General features: G+C 43.8%; 1 protein-coding gene across 3 annotated transcripts in view; it reads right to left on the bottom strand.

Annotated features, from left to right (window-relative positions):
* Nucleotides 1–19,344, bottom strand: part of LOC137543695 (all-trans-retinol 13,14-reductase-like) — a 90,051-nt gene that overhangs the window by 60,405 nt on the left and 10,302 nt on the right. For all 3 annotated transcript variants that reach the window (XM_068264815.1, XM_068264816.1, XM_068264817.1), the window contains exons 3-5: nt 16,601–16,830; nt 13,744–13,939; nt 4,632–4,826 (exon numbers count right to left, since the gene is read on the bottom strand). In XM_068264815.1, coding sequence (XP_068120916.1) covers nt 4,632–4,826; nt 13,744–13,939; nt 16,601–16,830 — 621 coding nt within the window. The remainder of the gene's footprint in view (nt 1–4,631; nt 4,827–13,743; nt 13,940–16,600; nt 16,831–19,344) is intronic.

The raw sequence follows: 19,344 nt of genomic DNA, 5'->3' as shown, positions 1-19,344 counted from the left end.
GTGTTTTTAGGAGCAATTTTAAAAAGTGTATTCTGTTTGTCAGCGGTTGTGTAGCGATTAGCATTTTAATTCTGATTGGTCCTTTCAATTAATTTTAATTTTGTTACAGTGTGCAGTAACTCCAAAACGCTAACAAAATCGCTCTGTGCAGGTTTTGATGAGCGATAACACCAGAGTTTATATACTTTACATTGCAGAAACGCTAACTCTAATCACTAACGCTACACACCAAAAATGCTGCATGTCCTGCGTTTTGCGATTTGGTAATCGCAAGCGCTCCAGTGGAATTTGGCCCATCCATTAACATTAGCTGAGCGTTTAGGAAAATCGCTAGCGGTTTGAATCGCTCCCTAAATGCTCATAAAATCGCTCTAGTGGGTTCCAGCCCTATCTAATTTTCTTTCAGTTGAACTACCAAGCATTGAATGCTCCATTCTAAAGGTGCATACACACATCAGACTATAGTCTTTGGAAAATGAAAGATCACAGACCAATCTTACCACCCTTCATGTAGTATGAGAGCCATACTCTACACAGTCTTTTCTATGGAGCTGAACTCCCCATCAGAAAAAAATCTTTGCAAGATGCTGCACACACAGATGCTGTACAGACATAAAAGATCAGTATCTGCAAAAGATCTGTTCCTGCCAAAGATCCATTCCTGCAAATTGCAATGATAGATATGAGATCTGCAGATCATCATACACACATGATTTAACTGACATTCATCTGCAGATCAGATCCACCAGGATGGATTTTCAGATCTGCAGATCTGCAGACGAATGTCAGTTAAATCATGTGTGTATGATGATCTGCAGATCTCATAGACTATCATTGCAATTTGCAGGAATGGATTTTTGGCAGGAACAGATCTTTTGCAGCTACTGATCTTTTGTGTCTGTACAGCATCTGTGTGTGCAGCATCTTGCCAAGATTTTTTTTCTGATGGGGAGTTCAGCTCCATAGAATAGACTGTGTAGGTGTGGCTCTCATACTACATGGAAGGGGGTAAGATTTCTATCTGATGGGGAGTTCAGCTCCATAGAATAGACTGTGTAGAGTATGGCTCTCATACTACATGGTAGGAGGTAAGATTTCTGTCTGATGTGGAGTTCAGCTCCACAGAATAGACTGTGTAGAGTATGGCTCTCATACTACATGGCAGGGTGGTAAGATTGGTCTGTGATCTTTCATTTTCCAAAGACTATAGTCTGATGTGTGTATGTGGCCTTAGGGCTGGAACCCACTGGAGCGCTTTTGGCAGCGTTTTGGCAGCACTGTGATACGCTAGCAAAGTTTGCCAAAACGCTGGGCTAATGTTAATGGATGGGGCAACTTCCACAGGAGCGTTTGCGTTTCTCAGAAACGCAAACGCAGGACCTGCAGCATTTTGGGAGCGTTAGCGCTTCAATGTAAAGTATTGAACCGCTAGCAGAAACGCTCAGCAAAACCTAAACTGAGCGGTTTTGCTAGCGTTTTGCGGTTCAGCACACTGTGACAAAATGAAAAATAATTCACAGGACCAATCAGGATAAAAACGCAAAACGCAAAACGCTAGGCACCCGCTGGGGAAAAAAATACAATGTTGCAAAACACAACCCAAAACGCGCATGAATCCGCTTGCAAACCGCTCAGACAAAACGCTAGCGGTTGCGTTTTGCGTTTGCGTTTTTCAGTGGGTTCCAGGCCTGAGGCTGAAATCATCTAAATGATTACAGCTGATCACAGGTGGAGGCCAATTACTTTACCATGCAAAGAAAGTGACGAGTCGCACCTGAGTGAGTTCACAGGTACCGGGTTTTTTTTTTTTGGAAGGGGTGGGGATACTTTATGCATCTCTATGATTCTGGGTTTTTAAAAAAAAATTATTTCTCACTTGGCTGTTACGAGTTGTATTGAGTACATTGAGCAGGGAAACTATTTTGTGATATTTTGTGACAGTCTGCGATGCAACAAAAATGTAATATTTTGAAATAGATGATTCTTTTTTTATACCAGGTAACATAGTAACATAGCTAGTGTGGTTTTTAAAAAAGGTACTTATCCGTTAGCCGGGCGCATCCGGCAGGTGGCGCTGTTGTAGCGAACGACTCTGGGGGGAGACGCATGTCCCCCCCCAGCTGCCAGCATTGTATAAAAGCCAGAGGAGGGCAAAGGGGGAGAAGAAGACGAAGAACAGACGAAGGCGGTGGCTTCATCTGTTACATTGCCGCCGCCTTCATTTTAATTGCATTAAGTAACAGTTCCGGCCACTTGAAATACATATTAGTTCCCATTAACACTGTTATTGTTATGTGCCGTATCAATGTAATTAGCGCCACCTGCGGCGCTTCCATTCACACAGCACTAACGTTAACTAAGCATGAATGAAATTCGCTACAACAGCGCCACCTGCCGGATGCGCCCGGCTAACGGATAAGTACCAAAAAAAATATTGATTTGCAGTTTTTGAATTTGATTAGAACTTAAGGGCTCGTTTCCACTATGGCGGTGCAGAATCGCCTGGATTCCACCGCTGATGAAATAGCATGCGGATGCGATTTTTTTCGCGGTTTTTGCCGCGAATTCGCATGCAAATTCGCATAGGTGAGGGTATATGCGAATTTAACCATGTCACTGCCTGTTTGAAGTTACATTGGTACCTATGCGAATTCGCATGAAAATTCGCATACCATAGCCGCATGGGAATTCCCTATTAAATACATTAGCGGCGATTCGCATGCATTCCACTCGCAGGCGAATTCGTTGGCTCTTTTGTGCGTTTTTTAAACGCTGAAAAAAACGCACCTCAACAACGCTACAGTGGAAACAGGCCCACCCACTTGCATTACATGTGCGAATCTGCATGCGTTGGACGCATGCAGATTCGTGATAGTGGAAACGAGCCCTAAAGAGAGTCTGAAGCCTAATAAAATAATTATTTGTATCTGCTACATATGTAAAGCAATATTATCTGTGCTGAAATGCTGCACTCCTGCAGCACAACAAGGGCTTTTTACCCCCCAAACCCGAGGGCAAACATCCACCACTTTCAGAGTCGTGGATTTTGCTGCCCGGGGAGGCAGAGCTTAGTGCTGTAGCTCTGCCTCTACTGAAGTCAATCAATTAATTATGGAGGCATGTATTATTTTAACACTATAATGGCCGAAAACTGAGAAATAATGAATTGTTTCCGTTTTTTTTCTTATTCTTACTGTTAAAATGCATTTACAGTAAGGTAGCTCTTAGCAAAATGTACCCCCTAAAGAAAGCCTAATTGGTGGCGTAAAAAACAAGATATAGTTAATTGTGATAAGTAGTGATAAAGTTATAGGCGAATGAATGGGAGGTGAACATTGCTCGGATGCATAAAGTGAAAACGACTGAGAGCTTAAGTGGTTAAAGAGAACCCGAGGCGGGGTTCTGAGAATAAAATCCCCATACAGAGACTGGGTCTGTCTATAGAGCCCAGCCTTTGTTGCTATCTAGATTGCCCCTAAGCCCCCCTGCGCTCTGCAATCCCCCCATTAAACACAGATGCGTTGCTGACACGCAGCTTGTCAGAGCGGGCTGTGTATACCTTTGTAATGTCAGTCTTCACTCTCACCCGCCTCCGGCATCGCTCCGGTCCCAGCCCGCGTCCCTTCCCTCCCCGCTGATTGGAGGGAAGGGACGTAGGCGGGGACCGGAGTGATGCAGGAGGTGGGGGAGAGCGGAGACTGACGTTACAAAGGTAAACACAGCCAGCACAGCGCGGCTGTGATTTATGGGGTCTCGCTGAGCACAGGGGGGATTTAGGGGGGATCTGATTAGCAACAGAGGCTGGGCTCGATAGGCAGACCCAGCCTCTGTATTGGGATTTTGTTGTGAGAACCCCGCCTCGGGTTCTCTTTAAAGGAAACCTTAACTGAGAGAGATATGGATGTTTCTTTTTAAACAATACCAGTTGCCTGGCAGCCCTGCTGATCTCTTTGGTTCAGTAGTGGCTGAATCACACACCTGAAACAAGCATGCAGCTAATTCAGTTTGAGGCCCAGTGCACACCAAAACCGCTAGCGGATGCGCAATATGCTAGCGGTTTTGGGAGCTGATTTCAGAGCGATTCTAGGTAGGTTTAGAGAGGTTTTCTAAACATACCTAGCGGTTTTGGGTGTGTTTTTGTGTAGCAGATTACACATATTGTTACAGTAAAAGCTGTTACTGAACAGTGTGTAACAAAAACACCTGGCAAACTGCTCTGAAGTAGCGTTTTTCAGAGCCGTTTGCGTTTTTCCTATACTTTACATTGAGGACGAAACACTTCAGAAAACCGCAAACGTGCAGCAGGAGGCACGTTTGCGGCTGGGCAAAAACCTCAAACCGCCGGTGTGCACCATCCCATTGCAATACATTAGCCAAGCGTTTTTAGAGGCGGATGCGGCCGGCGGATCGCTCCAAAAACCGCTTGTTGTGCACTAGGCCTGACTTAAGTCAGAGCACCTGATCTGCATGCTTGTTGAGGGGCTGTGGCTAAAAGTATTAGAGACACAGGATCAGGAGGAGAGTCAGGCAACTGGTATTATTTTAAAAGGAAAAATCCACATCCTTCTGAGTTTAGTTCCCTTTAAGAATCTCTTCTTGTCATTTTTCCCATAATCCTTTCTGTTTTTTACCTGTAGCCTTGCCATTGGTCAGCAGGACCCGCGACACTGGGGCTCGCACGAGCACTCTCCCTCCAGCACGCTCGATGATGGGAATCATATGGAAGGCAATTTCACTGCTTCCTCCTCGCGGGTACCAGGCTCCTCTTTTGAAGTGATGCATAAGGACAGCATTGACCATAAAACTGGAATCATTTGGTGGAACACCTGTGAGAGAAAGATATCATTATACAAAAGACACCAACGTGTACAGCAGCCTTATGGTGGCCATACATGGTACAATTTTTTAATCCAATCTTACCATTTCTATGTAGTATAAGAGTAAATTAAGTGAATATACTGAAAGGATAATTTAGGCAGCTCCCTTATATTACATAGAAATGGTAAGATTGGATGAAAAAATGTACCATGAATGGCCATCATAAGAGAATAGTCAAAGTGCATTTTCAGGAGCTAATGCAAAGTAAACCTTACTAGCCAATTTCCACTGCAGGCTGCATGATCCCACATCTGAACATTTAGCACTTATGAGTGGACATTCTTCCTTCAAGCGTCTTTCAAATGACAACCAAAGCAATAGAACCATACATCCGGCCAAAAATCGGAATGAGGTGTAAAGACAGCCTGGCAGCCATTGGGTCTCCCCACTTTGTCAGAGGCCAGTGTTTGTTTGTGTGGCCTCTGACGAAACAGGGAGACCTGTGATACGGTTTTCAGGCCATCTGATTCTGCACACCCCATTCTGTTTTCAACATTTTTTTTTGCTCAGGACGGAGTAAAAAAGGTGAAATTTCAGTTGAAGTTGGTCTGCAGCTTTATTGTTCCATTGGTTTGGATTATATTTTAAATCAACCAACAGGCACAGCCATTCATAGTGGCGTAGCTAAAGAGCTGTGGGCCCCGATGCAAGTTTTACAATGGGGCCCCCAAAGCACTCTATACATAGCTATTGATACAGCGCACCAAAACCTGCCAATGGTAACTACAGTGTCAGAGGTGCAAGAAGGGGATGGGGAGCAGCTTGTTACTGATTACCCCCAAGCACTCTATACATAGCAATCCCTGCCAATGGTAACTACAGTGTCAGAGGTGCAAGAAGGGGATGGGGAGCAGCTTGTTACTGATTACCCCCAAGCACTCTATACATAGCAATCCCTGCCAATGGCAACTACAGTGTCAGAGGTGCAAGAAGGGGAGGGGGAGCAGCTTGTTACTGATTACCCCCAAGCACTCTATACATAGCAATCCCTGCCAATGGCAACTACAGTGTCAGAGGTGCAAGAAGGGGATGGGGAACAGCCTGTTACTGATTACCCCCAAGCACTCTATACATAGCAATCCCTGCCAATGGCAACTACAGTGTCAGAGGTGCAAGAAGGGGATGGGGAGCAGCTTGTTACTGATTACCCCCAAGCACTCTATACATAGCAATCCCTGCCAATGGCAACTACAGTGTCAGAGGTGCAAGAAGGGAGTGGGGAACAGCTTGTTACTGATTACCCCCAAGCACTCTATACATAGCAATCCCTGCCAATGGCAACTACAGTGTCAGAGGAGCAAGAAGGGGATGGGGAACAGCTTGTTACTGATTACCCCCAAGCACTCTATACATAGCAATCCCTGCCAATGGCAACTACAGTGTCAGAGGTGCAAGAAGGGAGTGGGGAACAGCTTGTTACTGATTACCCCCAAGCACTCTATACATAGCAATCCCTGCCAATGGCAACTACAGTGTCAGAGGAGCAAGAAGGGGATGGGGAACAGCTTGTTACTGATTACCCCCCAAGCACTCTATACATAGCAATCCCTGCCAATGGCAACTACAGTGTCAGAGGTGCAAGAAGGGGGTGGGGAGCAGCTTGTTACTGATTACCCCCAAGCACTCTATACATAGCAAATCCTGCCAATGGCAACTACAGTGTCAGAGGAGCAAGAAGGGGATGGGGAGCAGCTTGTTACTGATTACTAGAGATGTAGCGAACTGTTCGCCAGCGAACTTTGGGGGTTCACGTTCGCCTGCACCAGGCAAACTTTTGCGGAAGTTCGATTCGCCCCATAATGCTCTAATGAGCAAAACTTTGACTCTCTACATCACAGTCAGCAGTCACATTATTGCCAAACACATTGCTCTCGCTGCTGAAGGCCCGCCCCCCCTCCCTCCCTCCCTCCAAGCAAGGTCCTTATGCCATTTCACTCACTTGTCTGCCTACACTAATTAGTTAAGGGAAAGCTGCTTCCTCCCACCTCCCCTTCTCCCTCCCCTTCTCCCTCCTCCCAGAGGGAGGAGGGTCTCATCTGCCAGGGAATTATACTATTTCAAAAACCAGTTTACATACCATAGCTGGGAGTTGAACCCAGGTCTAACTGTGTGGTGGGCAAGCACCCTAACCGCTGTACCACAACAGTACTAACTGAAGCTGGCCTAGCATTTACTATTTATGCTCAATGCAATAGAAACATTAGGTTGCTTAAAGGGAACCTAAACTGAGAGTGATATGGTTGTTTCCTGTAAACAATACCAGTTGCCTGGCAGTCCAGCTGATCTCTGTGACTGCAATAGTGGCTGAATCACACCCTGAAACAAGCATGCAGCTAATCCAGTCTGACTTCAGTCAGAGCACCTGATCTGCATGCTTGTTCAGGGGCTGTGGCTAAAAGTATTAGAGACACAGGATCAGCAGGCGATTCAGGCAACTGGTATTATTTTAAAAGGAAAAATCCATAGTCCTTCTCCATTTAGGTTCCCTTTAAGGATTTGTAGCATAAAAGCCAACTCACATTGGCTGGGATTTGAACCCGGGTCTCACTGTGTGGTGGGCAAGTACCCTAACTGCTGTACCACAACAGTACTAACTGAAGCTGGCCTAGCATTTACCATTTATGCTCAATACAAGAGAAAAAGTAGACAGTAAGCCAGCACCTATTCAGTAGGAGACCTTAGGCAAGTCTTCCTAACACTGCTACTGCCTATAGAGCATGCCCTAGTGGCTGCAGCTCTGGTGCTTTGAGTCCCCCCAGGAGAAAAGCGTGATATAAATGTTATTTGTCTTGTCTACACACAACACAAATGACAATGTGAAAAAAAATGTACTTAAGGTTTGGGCAAATTTATAAAAAAAAAGCAAAAAAAAACAAAGTGAAAGTACATGTACATACTGTAAGTATTCACAGCCTTTGACATGACGCTCAAAATTGAGCTCAGGTGCATCCTGTTTCCCCTGATCGTCCTTGAAATGTTCCTGCAGATGTTCCTCCAGAAGGACAACCATCCCTGTAGCAATCCACCAATCAAGCCTGTATGGTAGAGTGGCCAGACGGAAACCACTCTTTAGTAAAAAGCAAATGGCAGCCCACCTGGAGTTTGCCAAAAAGGCATCTGAAAGACTCTCAGACTATGAAAAACCAAATTCTATTGTCTGATGAGACAAAGATTGAACTGTTTGATGTGAATGCCAGTCTTCAAGTTTGGAGGAAACCAAGGACAGCGGCGCTCATCACTAGGCCAATGCCATCCCTACAGTAAAGCATGGTTGTGGCAGCATCTTTCTGTGGGCATGTTTTTCAGCGGCGGGAACTGGGAGACTAGTCAGTTTAAAGGGAAAAAGGACTGCAGCAATGTAAAGAGACATCGTGGATGAAAACCTTCTCCAGAGCGCTCTTGAACTCAGATTGGGGCAACAGTTCATCTTTCAGCAGGACAACAACCCTAAGCACACAGCCAAGACATCAAAGGAGTGACTTCAGGACAACTCTGTCCTTGAGTGGCCAGCCAGAGCCCAGACTTGAATCTGATTGAAAATCTCTGAAGAGATATTAAAATAACTGTGCACAGGCGCTTCTCATCCAACCCGATGAAGCTTGAGAAGTGTAACAAAGAGGAATGGGAAAAAATGCTCGAAAATAGGTGTGCCAAGCTTGTGGCATCATATTCAAAAAGACTTGAAGCTGCAATTGCTGCCAAGCTGCATCCAAAAAGTATTGAGCAAAGGCTGTGAATACTTATGCACAGGTGATTTGGGAGGGTAATAGGAGGGAACATAGCAGCAAACCTGCCTAAAAATTGAACCAAAAGTCAAACTTTTCAAGGAGTGCTTAGTTACATAGTTACATAGTTATTTTGGTTGAAAAAAGACATACGTCCATCGAGTTCAACCAGTACAAAGTACAACTCCAGCCTGCTCCCTCACATATTCATGTTGATCCAGAGGAAGGCGAAAAAATCCTTACAAGGCATGGTCCAATTAGCCCCAAAAGGGAAAAATTCCTTCCCGACTCCAGATGGCAATCAGATAAAATCCCTGGATCAACATCATAAAGCAGCCCATACACTCAGCCGATTTTCTGGCCGACCGATCGATCCCGATCGATCGATCGATAGATCGATTGCAAATCGGTTGGCCAATCGACCGATCGACGGCCGATTTCGATCGATTTCGATGGATTTCCATCGAACTTGCAGGGTGGAAAATTTAGGTCGATCTGATGAGATTGCTTATCAGTTTGCATTGGCCTTAATGGAAATCTGATGGCAAAAAAATGCCATCAGACCGAATTTCAATAGATTTCAAACTGAAATCTATTGGAATTCTATCCTGGTAAAAAATGTTCTAAAAACGCATCAGATAGATCATCAGATGCATTTCTTATCTATCTGCTGCCAATCTGACGAGTGTATGGGCACCTTTAGGCATAACCTAGTAATTGTAGCCATGGGACTAAAGCGAACAATGCACAGAGGTATGTGGATCCAGCATGAACATACCTCTGTGCTTAACTTACAGAGAAACTCCAACCAAGAATTTAACTTTATCCCAATCAGTAGCTGATACCCACTTTTACATGAGAAATCTATTGCTTTTCACAAACAGACCATCAGGGGGCGCCGTATGACTGATATTGTGGTGAAACCCCTCCCACAAGAAGCTCTGAGGACCGCGGTACTTTTGACAGTTTGCCACAATGTAACACGGTTCACAGACAGGAAATAGCTGTTTCCAGCTGTCTCTAACAGCCAAAACAGCTAGCAGCAGCTACATAACCTGCCCACAGTAAAAATGTCACCATGTAATAAATGTCAGAATGTAAATCAGGGAGACTAAAGATTTTACAATCGGCAAACACTGACTAAATCATTTATACATAATTATTGTAAAAATGAAGCACTTTTTTATTACATTATTTTCACTGGAGTTCCTCTTTAAGTAGCTTTGCTTCAGGTCAGGTGTGCTTTAACAGTATGGACTGGAATATTGTGCTGGTTAAATGGTGTTTGGTTTCTCTCTATCTTTCCTTTATGCACAGGACTGCATATGCATACAAGTAGTGTACATCCAGGTCTTGATTTACCATAAGGCACTGTAGGCATGTGCCTACAGGCGCCTTATGTAGGAGAGGCGGCTCACCTATACAAATGTCCACATACCTTTTGGGGAAGCTATTTAATACCAGTCAGGAAAGGAGGGATGCCTACCTAATATGGGAGTGAGGCCTGAGTTGAGGGGCGGAGTTAAAGTGAACCAGAGACAAAACACCCTCATGTATTTTACCATATATATCAGTGGGAACATTAGAGAAAACACCTACCCTGCTCTCTGTTTCATTCTTAACTGCTCAGCCTACTTGTTATCAGCCCTGATAAAATCCCTGACTGAGCATTCAGTCTGGCTTTGCTCAGGAATCACTATAGCTGAGACTGTCTTCTCTGATGTCTTTTCAAGCCCAAGTCTACCCCCTTCTGGCTCTGCTATAATGACTCAGCTATAATGATTCCTGAGCAAAGCCAGACTAAATGCTCAGTGGGGGATTTTATCAGGGCTGATAACAAGCAGGCTGAGAAGAGAAGGATGAAACAGAGAGCAGGGTAGGTGTTTTCTCTAATGTTCCCACTGATATATATAGTAAAATACATGAAGGTGCTTCGTCTCTGGTTCACTTTAAGGTCGCCAGAACGCCTGTGACTACAGGCTCCTGAGCTGTAAATCCGGCTCAGTGTACATCCATTCCTTTTCTATTCGTGACCTCTATCGCCCTATTTGTTTTTTACGATTCTACTTATTGCAGTAAACCATGAACTCTGTAATTGATTTATTGATGTTCTGATTAGTTGTCTGATAAACCAATTAGTGCCGACATTGGCCTGAGCTACCTTTATTCCAAAGTGCAGAGATCAGGCAAGTGGTGTCTGTGAGATCTATCACTGTTACTAAAGATAAGGATAACCTGGACAATAAATAGGGATACATGCAATGTAAACAAGGGGTGACAGACAGAGAGGTAGCATGCAGTTATACAACACAGCACAAGATTATTCATACAAACAGGGTATAAAGGTGGCCATACACTGGTCGATTTGCCATCAGATCGACCAACAGATAGATCCCTCTCTGATCGAATCTGATCAGAGAGGGATCGTATGGCTGCCTTTACTGCAAACAGATTGTGAATCGATTTCACTATGAAACCGATCACAATCTGTGGAGCTGCCGCCGCCACCCCTCCCCCCGCATACATTACCTGATCCGGCCGGCGCGAGTCCCCCGGTCTCCACTGTCTCTTCTCCGCTCTGGGCTCCGGCTTCACTGTACTTCCTGCCGGGGGAAGTTTAAACAGTGGAGGGCGCTCTACTGTTTAAACTTCCTGTCGGGACAGGAAGAAGTGAAGCCTGCTGGAGCCCAGCGGAGAAGGAACTGCAGTGACGGCGGGGATACACATCGGCGGAGCAGGTAATGTAATGGCACTTAAGTGTATGGGCCCCATTTAGATGCATGATCATGCAATTTAACAGAGACCCGGCAATTAAAGCAGTAGGATTAGCCATATTATGCCAGGGAAAAAAACACATATATACTGTAAGTAGATTCACATTTTGATTTCAGTGAATGTTATATAGTAAATGAAGATAATTCTGTTCCTGGTGGGAACCATATCTTTTGCCCACAGTTTAGACTACATACTGATGTCATTTCTGCTCTTTATTTTTTTTTTTCTTTTCTCCTCCAATCGCTGAGTCACCTCATCCTTGCTTGTAAACACAAGTGAGCAGGGGATCGTGTTTCAGATAAGCAGCTAGACAGGAAAATAAATGGAAGAGGAGGAATATATTATAGATAAAAAAGAAATCCCAGCATTCAACTCTTTGGCACTGTTTGGCACTAGGGCCAGTGCTCCTAATGTATGTGATAACTCCAAACCATAACAGCAGAAAAAGTTTTGCAAGTTTTAAATGCAGGATTAGCATCTCTATCACTTAATACACTCAGACCAGTTGCTGCTGAAATTTTATTTTTAAGGTGACAATCCCGCTTTAAAGTCCAAGTGTAGTCCATGGGAAGGGTGTCACAGTTGGGGTTGCAAGATCAAGAAAGACACACTAAGGTGGGAAGGAGGGGGGGAGAAGACCCTGCCAAATACTTACAATATAAAGGAGGGGGGTGAACACATAATGTAAGGCTGTGGAAAAGGCACTCAGCTGAGAGAGTTACAGAAGGGTGGTAGATGGGGAGTAGGCCATTTTAAAGAAGTGTGTTTTGAGGGCTTGCTTGAAGGTGTTGAAGGAAGGAGCGAGTCTGAGGGGTAGGCGGGGGAGTTAAAAGGGTGGGGGTGGCTTTTGAGAAGTCCTGTAGGCATGCACGGGAGTGAGAAATGCGTGGTGCAGTCAGGTGGAGATCATTGGAGGGCCGCTTTCATTTAAAGGGGCACTATGGCGAAATATGTGCATATGTACTTTTTTTTCCTGAGTAAAATGATCCCTAAATGACTTTTCTCCTATGTTGCTGTCACTTTCAGAAGGTAGTAGAAATCTGACAGAAGTGACAGGTTTTGGACTAGTCCATCTCTTCATAGGGGATTCTCAGCAAGGCTTTTATTCTTTAGGGCCTGTTCACACCAGAGCGGAAATCGCGCGATTCCCGTTCACGGCAAACCGCTGCAAGAACCGCTACACAATGTAGTAGGTTGCGGTTAGCGATAACCGCAACCGCGCTGCATGCAGCGGTTTGCCGGCGACGAGCGTTCCGCGATTTGCGATCGTGATTAGCGTGCATAGCACGCTAATCGCGATCACTCTAAAACCGCCGCAGTGTCCAGTGATTTTTCCGCGCTAATCGCGGGAAAATCACTCCGCAAAACGCCGGCGGTAATCGCCGGCGTTCTGCGATTTTAAGTGTGAACGGGCCCTAATAAAGATATTCCCAAAAAAGGATTTAAACAATGATGCTGGCCAGCTCTCCTGCTCGCTACACAGTTTTTTGGCAGTTGGACGGAGCAACTGCCATTCACTAAGTGCTTTTGAAAATAAATAAATCCCAGAGAATCTCCCATGAAGAGATGACTAGTTCAAAACCTGTCGCTTCTTTAAGATTTCTACCACCTACTGTAAGTGACAACAACATAGGAGAAAATTAATTTATGGCTCATTTTACTCTGGAAAAAACTTACTTCTTATTTGTCTATGTTTGCACATATTTAAAATTTTACAATTTTTGGCCATAGTGCCCCTTTAAGCAGACATATTGTTAACAACCTGTGTTTACCAATTTGCTGATTTGCTGTGACAGCCAGCTGACATAGCTGAGGGATCAAATTACAACTTGTGATTAGTCACAGATAAGGGAGAATTAGAACGGCTAAACTCTCTAAATACATACAGGGTGCATTTCTCTGTGTTTTTCTTCTGTCCTGTGCAATAATTTAGGTTCACTTGAAAGTGAAACTGATAAGTTAGCTAAACAAATACTGATAGCTAAATGTCCCTATACATAGCAATGGTCACAGCAGCTTTAGCAGCTGTAATGGGCCCCAAAGGTCGGGAAATGCATCATCAACGTGGTCCTTACGGGATGGCATGCCCTCACTGGCCTTTATAGAGGCACTCTCAGGGCCTGTTTCCACTGCAACCGTGGCGGCACCTGATTCATCAGCGTAACCGCACAGATTCAGATGGAAGAGCCGGCCGAATCGCTAGCGAAAGCGAGTCGACCGGCGGCTCCGTTACTCCCTATGGCAGAGTTTGCCTGCGTGATTTGCCTGCGGGGAAACTCAGCGGATTCGGCCCGGTTTCCGCGCAAGTGGAAACGGGCCCTCAAGGTTGTTTGAGTTTCCACATGCACTAGTTCCCATCACTCACCATAAAAGAGATAGCTGAAGACAGTCTGTAGTTCTTTATTGCTGGTCAGGCTGTCCATCACCTGCTGATGACTGGTCTCTACCAGCCGGTATATTGGAGATACCCAATGGTGAACACCCAATCGCACCAGAAGCAAGGACAACCACTGAGGCATCATTTTCAGTATTGCCAGGAACGGCACATGACGAGCCACTGTCTGTCCATAGAAACATGATATAGAACGGTTAGCCAGTTGAATATCATTCTTTGTTGTCATAATAACCTCATGTAAGACATCATTTATCAACAATTTGTCATTTAAAAACATTACTTTAATCAGTTAGCAATAATGTATTACCTTTACTAGATAACTGATCTGTTGCTATGGAGAAAACAGATGTTTTTTATGTGAAACATCTCACTCTAAAAGTTACTTCTTTTGCCCTAATAAGTACAGAAGATTCCAAGGCATCCTGTAAGTACAGGCAATCCACCTACCTCAGCCAACAGTCTAGCTAATAAGCAACCTACCTCAGCCAACAGTCTAGCTAATAATCCACCTCCCTCAACCAACAGTCTAGCTAATAATCCACCTACCTCAGTCAACAGTCTAGCTAATAATCCACCTACCTCAGCCAACAGTCTAGCTAATAATCCACCTACCTCAGCCAACAGTCTAGCTAATAATCCACCTACCTCAGCCAACAGTCTAGCTAATAATCCACCTACCTCAGCCAACAGTCTAGCTAATAATCCACCTACCTCAGCCAACAGTCTAGCTAATAATCCACCTACCTCAGCCAACAGTCTAGCTAATAATCCACCTACCTCAGCCAACAGTCTAGCTAATAAGCAACCTACCTCAGCCAACAGTCTAGCTAATAATCCACCTACCTCAGCCAACAGTCTAGCTAATAAGCAACCTACCTCAGCCAACAGTCTAGCTAATAATCCACCTACCTCGGCCAACAGTCTAGCTAATAATCCACCTACCTCAGCCAACAGTCTAGCTAATAATCCACCTACCTCAGCCAACAGTCTAGCTAATAAGCCACCTACCTCAGCCAACAGTCTAGCTAATAATCCACCTACCTCGGCCAACAGTCTAGCTAATAATCCACCTCCTTCAGCCAACAGTCTAGCTAATAATCCACCTACCTCAGCCAACAGTCTAGCTATTAATCCACCTCCTTCAGCCAACAGTCTAGCTAATAATCCACCTACAGTACAGACCAAAAGTTTGGACACACCTTCTCATTCAAAGAGTTTTCTTTATTTTCATGACTATGAACATTGTAGATTCACACTGAAGGCATCCAAACTATGAATTAACACGTATGGAAGTATAGTACATAACCAAAAAGTGTGAAACAACTGAAAATATGTCATATTCTAGGTTTTTCAAAGTAGCCACCTTCTGATTTGATTACTGCTTTGCACACTCTTTGCATTTTCTTGATGAGCTTCAACAGGTAGTCACCTGAAATGGTCTCCCAACAGTCTTGAAGGAGTTCCCAGAGATGCTTAGCACTTGTTGGCCGCAGGATGTCTGCGGGGGACCATTAGAAGCCCCGGGTAAGTTCAAATCATTTTCCCCCGACCCCCCCTACACTATTCCTTATGGTGACGTGTGACATGATGAAATAGACATGTGTACAGCGCCAAGCGCATATGCAGTGTTGCTTTTCTTCTTTCTCTGCCTGAAAGTAGTAATATATAAGTAATATTCAGCTATGCAACTGACAGTTTTTCTCCAGTTGGGACCCAGTCTAACTATAGAGATTCTTCACTGATAAGAAATTCCAGCCATAAAATACTTTCCTGGCAGAGAACTGGGCTTCTGAGAGCAGGGGAAAAAAGGGTGAATAGTTCATATATTTAATTAAGCTGAGACAAAACAGTAAACCTACTTTCTAAACATAACATAAAACAAGGGGATCTCTAAGTCATTTTTAGTGATAGGAGGATAGATACAATTGTTTACCTCATTAGATTTTTCACTTAAAAAAGTGTAAAGCACAATTATTGATTTAGACAACGGTGACGTGTTTCTTGGGCTCACCCCACTTCATCAGGTCAAGTATTAGTGCAAAAACATATTACAGCCGAGCTTTGAGTGCCTCAGAGTTTTGCTGCATTATTGTCTTGGTGTGAAAGAGAGACTCTTAAAGCTTGGCTGCATTATTGTTTTGCCATGAATACTAGGCCTGATGAAGTTGGTTGAGCCCATGAAATGCATCACCATTGTCTAAACAAATTATTGTGTTTTATACTTTTTTTTTTAAAGTGTCATCCTTGGAGGTAAGCCACTTCTTTTTTATTAGTTTTACTGGTTTTAACTTATGCATCTGGGCGTCTTTTTTCCTCCACTTTAGAATAAAATAATTCTTAGCAAAATGTACCACCCAAAGAAAGCCTAAATGGTGGCGGAAAAAACAAGATATAGATCATCTCAGTGTGATAAGTAGCGATAGAGTTAATGGCGAATGAATAGGAGGTGAACGTTTCTCGGGTGCACAAGGTAATACAACACTGTAGGCTGAAGTGGTTAAAATAACTTTTCGACACTCTGCAATTCAAAAAGTACCAACAGGTAGGTGGAAAAGTACTGTCAAAATTATTCTGAGTATTTTCTTGCTTGCTGGAAGCTAAAAAGGAATTTCACCTAGGAGAAAAGGTGAATTGAATAAGGGCCACAGCATTCTTTTTTTTTTTTTTTTAAATCTGGGGATGACACAGAGTAATCTACAACAATAACGTGATAATTATGCACAGTTTGGTTGCACTTCAGAATGGAGAATACATTGACTGGTTCAGTGCGTATCTTCATTAAACACTGCTTAAATCTCTGCTTTTAAATTTGTCATCATTCAGTCACCTTCATCAGTGCTGTAAACTTCTCAATGGCTTCCTCTTCTCCTGGAAACTGCTTCTTTAACGTGTCCAGAAATTCTCTTTTACCAGCGTGGAGATGGTACACCTTGTGGCCTATCTTAATGGACTCATATTGAGGTGCCAAGAGGTTCCACTGAAGTTGTCCTTCTGTTAACTGGTCCATGATAACCCGTAGCATGCCTCCTTCATGCATCTGCCCCACATAGTGTACACCTGACCAGTGGCAGACCATTACATCATTAGTAGAATCATTTCTCAGTACAATTTCTCTATACGTTTTTAAAAGTCCTAAGAATTCAATATAACAGAAAGCATACTTCCACTATTTACATTACATCCAATACTATATTAATGATATTCTAGAGAACCAATTGACATTTTTTGCGTTGAAGAACGACATGTCATACAAGGTTAGATGGTACAGAAATATAAGACTGCACACCTTCTAATTTTGCTGGTTGCTTGACAGACAGATAATGTAATATTCCCCACATGACCAAGCGTCTTTGTGATGTGTGTTGTCCAACCTTTATCACCAAACTCGCCTCTTTTGCTTCACCACATTACAGCACAAGGCTTATGTTTGGCAGTACGTCCTTGGATCGAATATTGTACGATTTCACTATGGAGTGTTGCTAAAATAAAGCCAGTTGACCACAGATGGTGCCTGTCTGTCTCCTTTTAGATTGATAATGGAATATTTTCTAGTCCAAATAATCAGTTCATAAATCAGCCATCACTCCAGAATTCCAGAACTAGTGCCTTTAATACCGCATGTTAAGCATGGTATTGCAGAAGCCAACAAATGTTTTAGGGCACATGTGTCAAACTCCAGGCCTGGAGGGCCAGATCCATGCCAGTGTTTAGGATGGACTGAGAAAGAGAGGAATGTGTTCTACCTGAAGGACCACACCTTTACTGATTCAGACCCATCATTTCATTTGAGCTGTGTCAAAAATGTGCGAGGACCTTGGCCCTCGTAGGACCGGTTTGACATACCCGTTTTAGGGCCAGGGATGGTCACCTTTGTCAAGGCAACCCCTGAAATAGTTGTTGGCCTTTACTATACCATGGTTATCATGTGAGATTAAATACATAATATTGGGGAAGGTTTGTTTGAGCTCTGTAAATTCTCAGTAGATGATGATCTACAAATGCCAGTCTCTATGTAATTCCAAATACCGGTAGAAAGAATAAGACTTTGACTATTGTTTATTAATCCCAAACAGCTACTCGCCATGTTCCCACTGGTTTTTAAACAGTTACAGTAAGCCTGGTTTAAAGGTCTACAGAGTCATCATGTGAGAAGCAACCCTCTGTCTGAAGCAATGTATTGCCTGGTAGTATTGTCATTCGAATTCGGGACCTCATGATTTGGAACCCAAATACACTCATTCATCAAGGATCTGTTCGGTGCTGAATGTGGGTGTTTGTTTTCTGGGCCACGAGGTCTCGAATTCGAAAAACAATACTACTGCCTAGTAGTGTGCATCAGCCCTGGAATGTTGAATGCTGACATTGGAGTGAGGTTACTTTTCATGTCTGAGTACTTTGGGTTTCAAGATCGGGATTATTTCTGTAGATTAACTGTTATGGTTGACTAACATTTTTTTAAATTGTTGAAGTATTCCTAAAGCATGGCTTTTTATCCCATGCTTCATTATATTTCCCCCGAGACACTCACATGACATCCTGACATACAGAGGTATGCCACCATTTTATATCCTATTCCTGGGGAGAGAAAAAAAAATACTCTCTTCCTAATGATGTAGTGGATTAAATAACCACTATCGAGAAAATCGAAAATTTGAATACGTATAAAAACATACAGATAAGAAGTAGGTTTCTTCCAGAGTAAAATGAGCCATAAATTACTTTTCTCCTATGTTGCTGCACTTGCAGTAGGTAGTAAAAGTCTGACAGAACTCATCTTCTCATGGGGTATTCTCAGGGTTCTCATGGGGTTTTGGACTGGCCCATCTCTTCATGGGGTATTCTCAGGGTTTTCTCTATTTTCAAAAGCACTTGGTGAATGGCAGTTACACCATCCAACTGCCAAAAAAGGGCACGGTGGGCAGAGAGGCTGGGTAGCATCTTTGTATAGATGATTTTTGGGGAATGTCTTTATAAAGAATAAAGGCCATGCTGAGAATCCCTCATGAAGAGATGGACTAGTTAAAACCTGTCGGTTCTGTCAGATTTCTACTACCTTCTGTAAGCAACAGGGACATAGAAGAACAGTAATGTATGCCTCATGTTATTCTGGAAGGAACCAACTTCTTATTTGTATGTAGAGTTGGGCCGAACCTCCGATTTTAAGTTCGCGAACCCTGTTCGCGAACTTTCGCAAAAGGTTCGGTTCGCGAAAAAGTTCGCGAACCGCAATAGACTTCAATGGGGAGGCGAACTTTCAAAGTTTAAAAGTTTCTATCAGCTGGAAAAATGATAGAAAACATGTTTCAAAAGCTCTAATACCTGGAGCCACACCTAATTGAGTGAAATACACATCTCTGCTGGAGGACCCTCCCCCCCCTCCCTCCTCCAAGCAAGGTCCTTTATACCATTTGCCTATCTACACTAATTAGTTATGGGACAGCTGCTACACACTCTGCTAGGAAGATTTTAATCTCCCTCCTCCCACCTCCCACCTCCCTCCTCCCACCTCCCACCTCCCTCCTCCCACCTCCCTCCTCCCACCTCCCACCTCCCACCTCCCTCCTCCCTCCT

This window comes from Hyperolius riggenbachi, unplaced genomic scaffold (genome assembly GCF_040937935.1).
Source record: "Hyperolius riggenbachi isolate aHypRig1 unplaced genomic scaffold, aHypRig1.pri scaffold_168, whole genome shotgun sequence".
In the NCBI taxonomy this organism is placed as follows: Eukaryota; Metazoa; Chordata; class Amphibia; order Anura; family Hyperoliidae; genus Hyperolius; species Hyperolius riggenbachi.
Note: the sequence above shows the minus strand (reverse complement) of the source record. Positions and strands in the feature narration are given on the sequence as shown.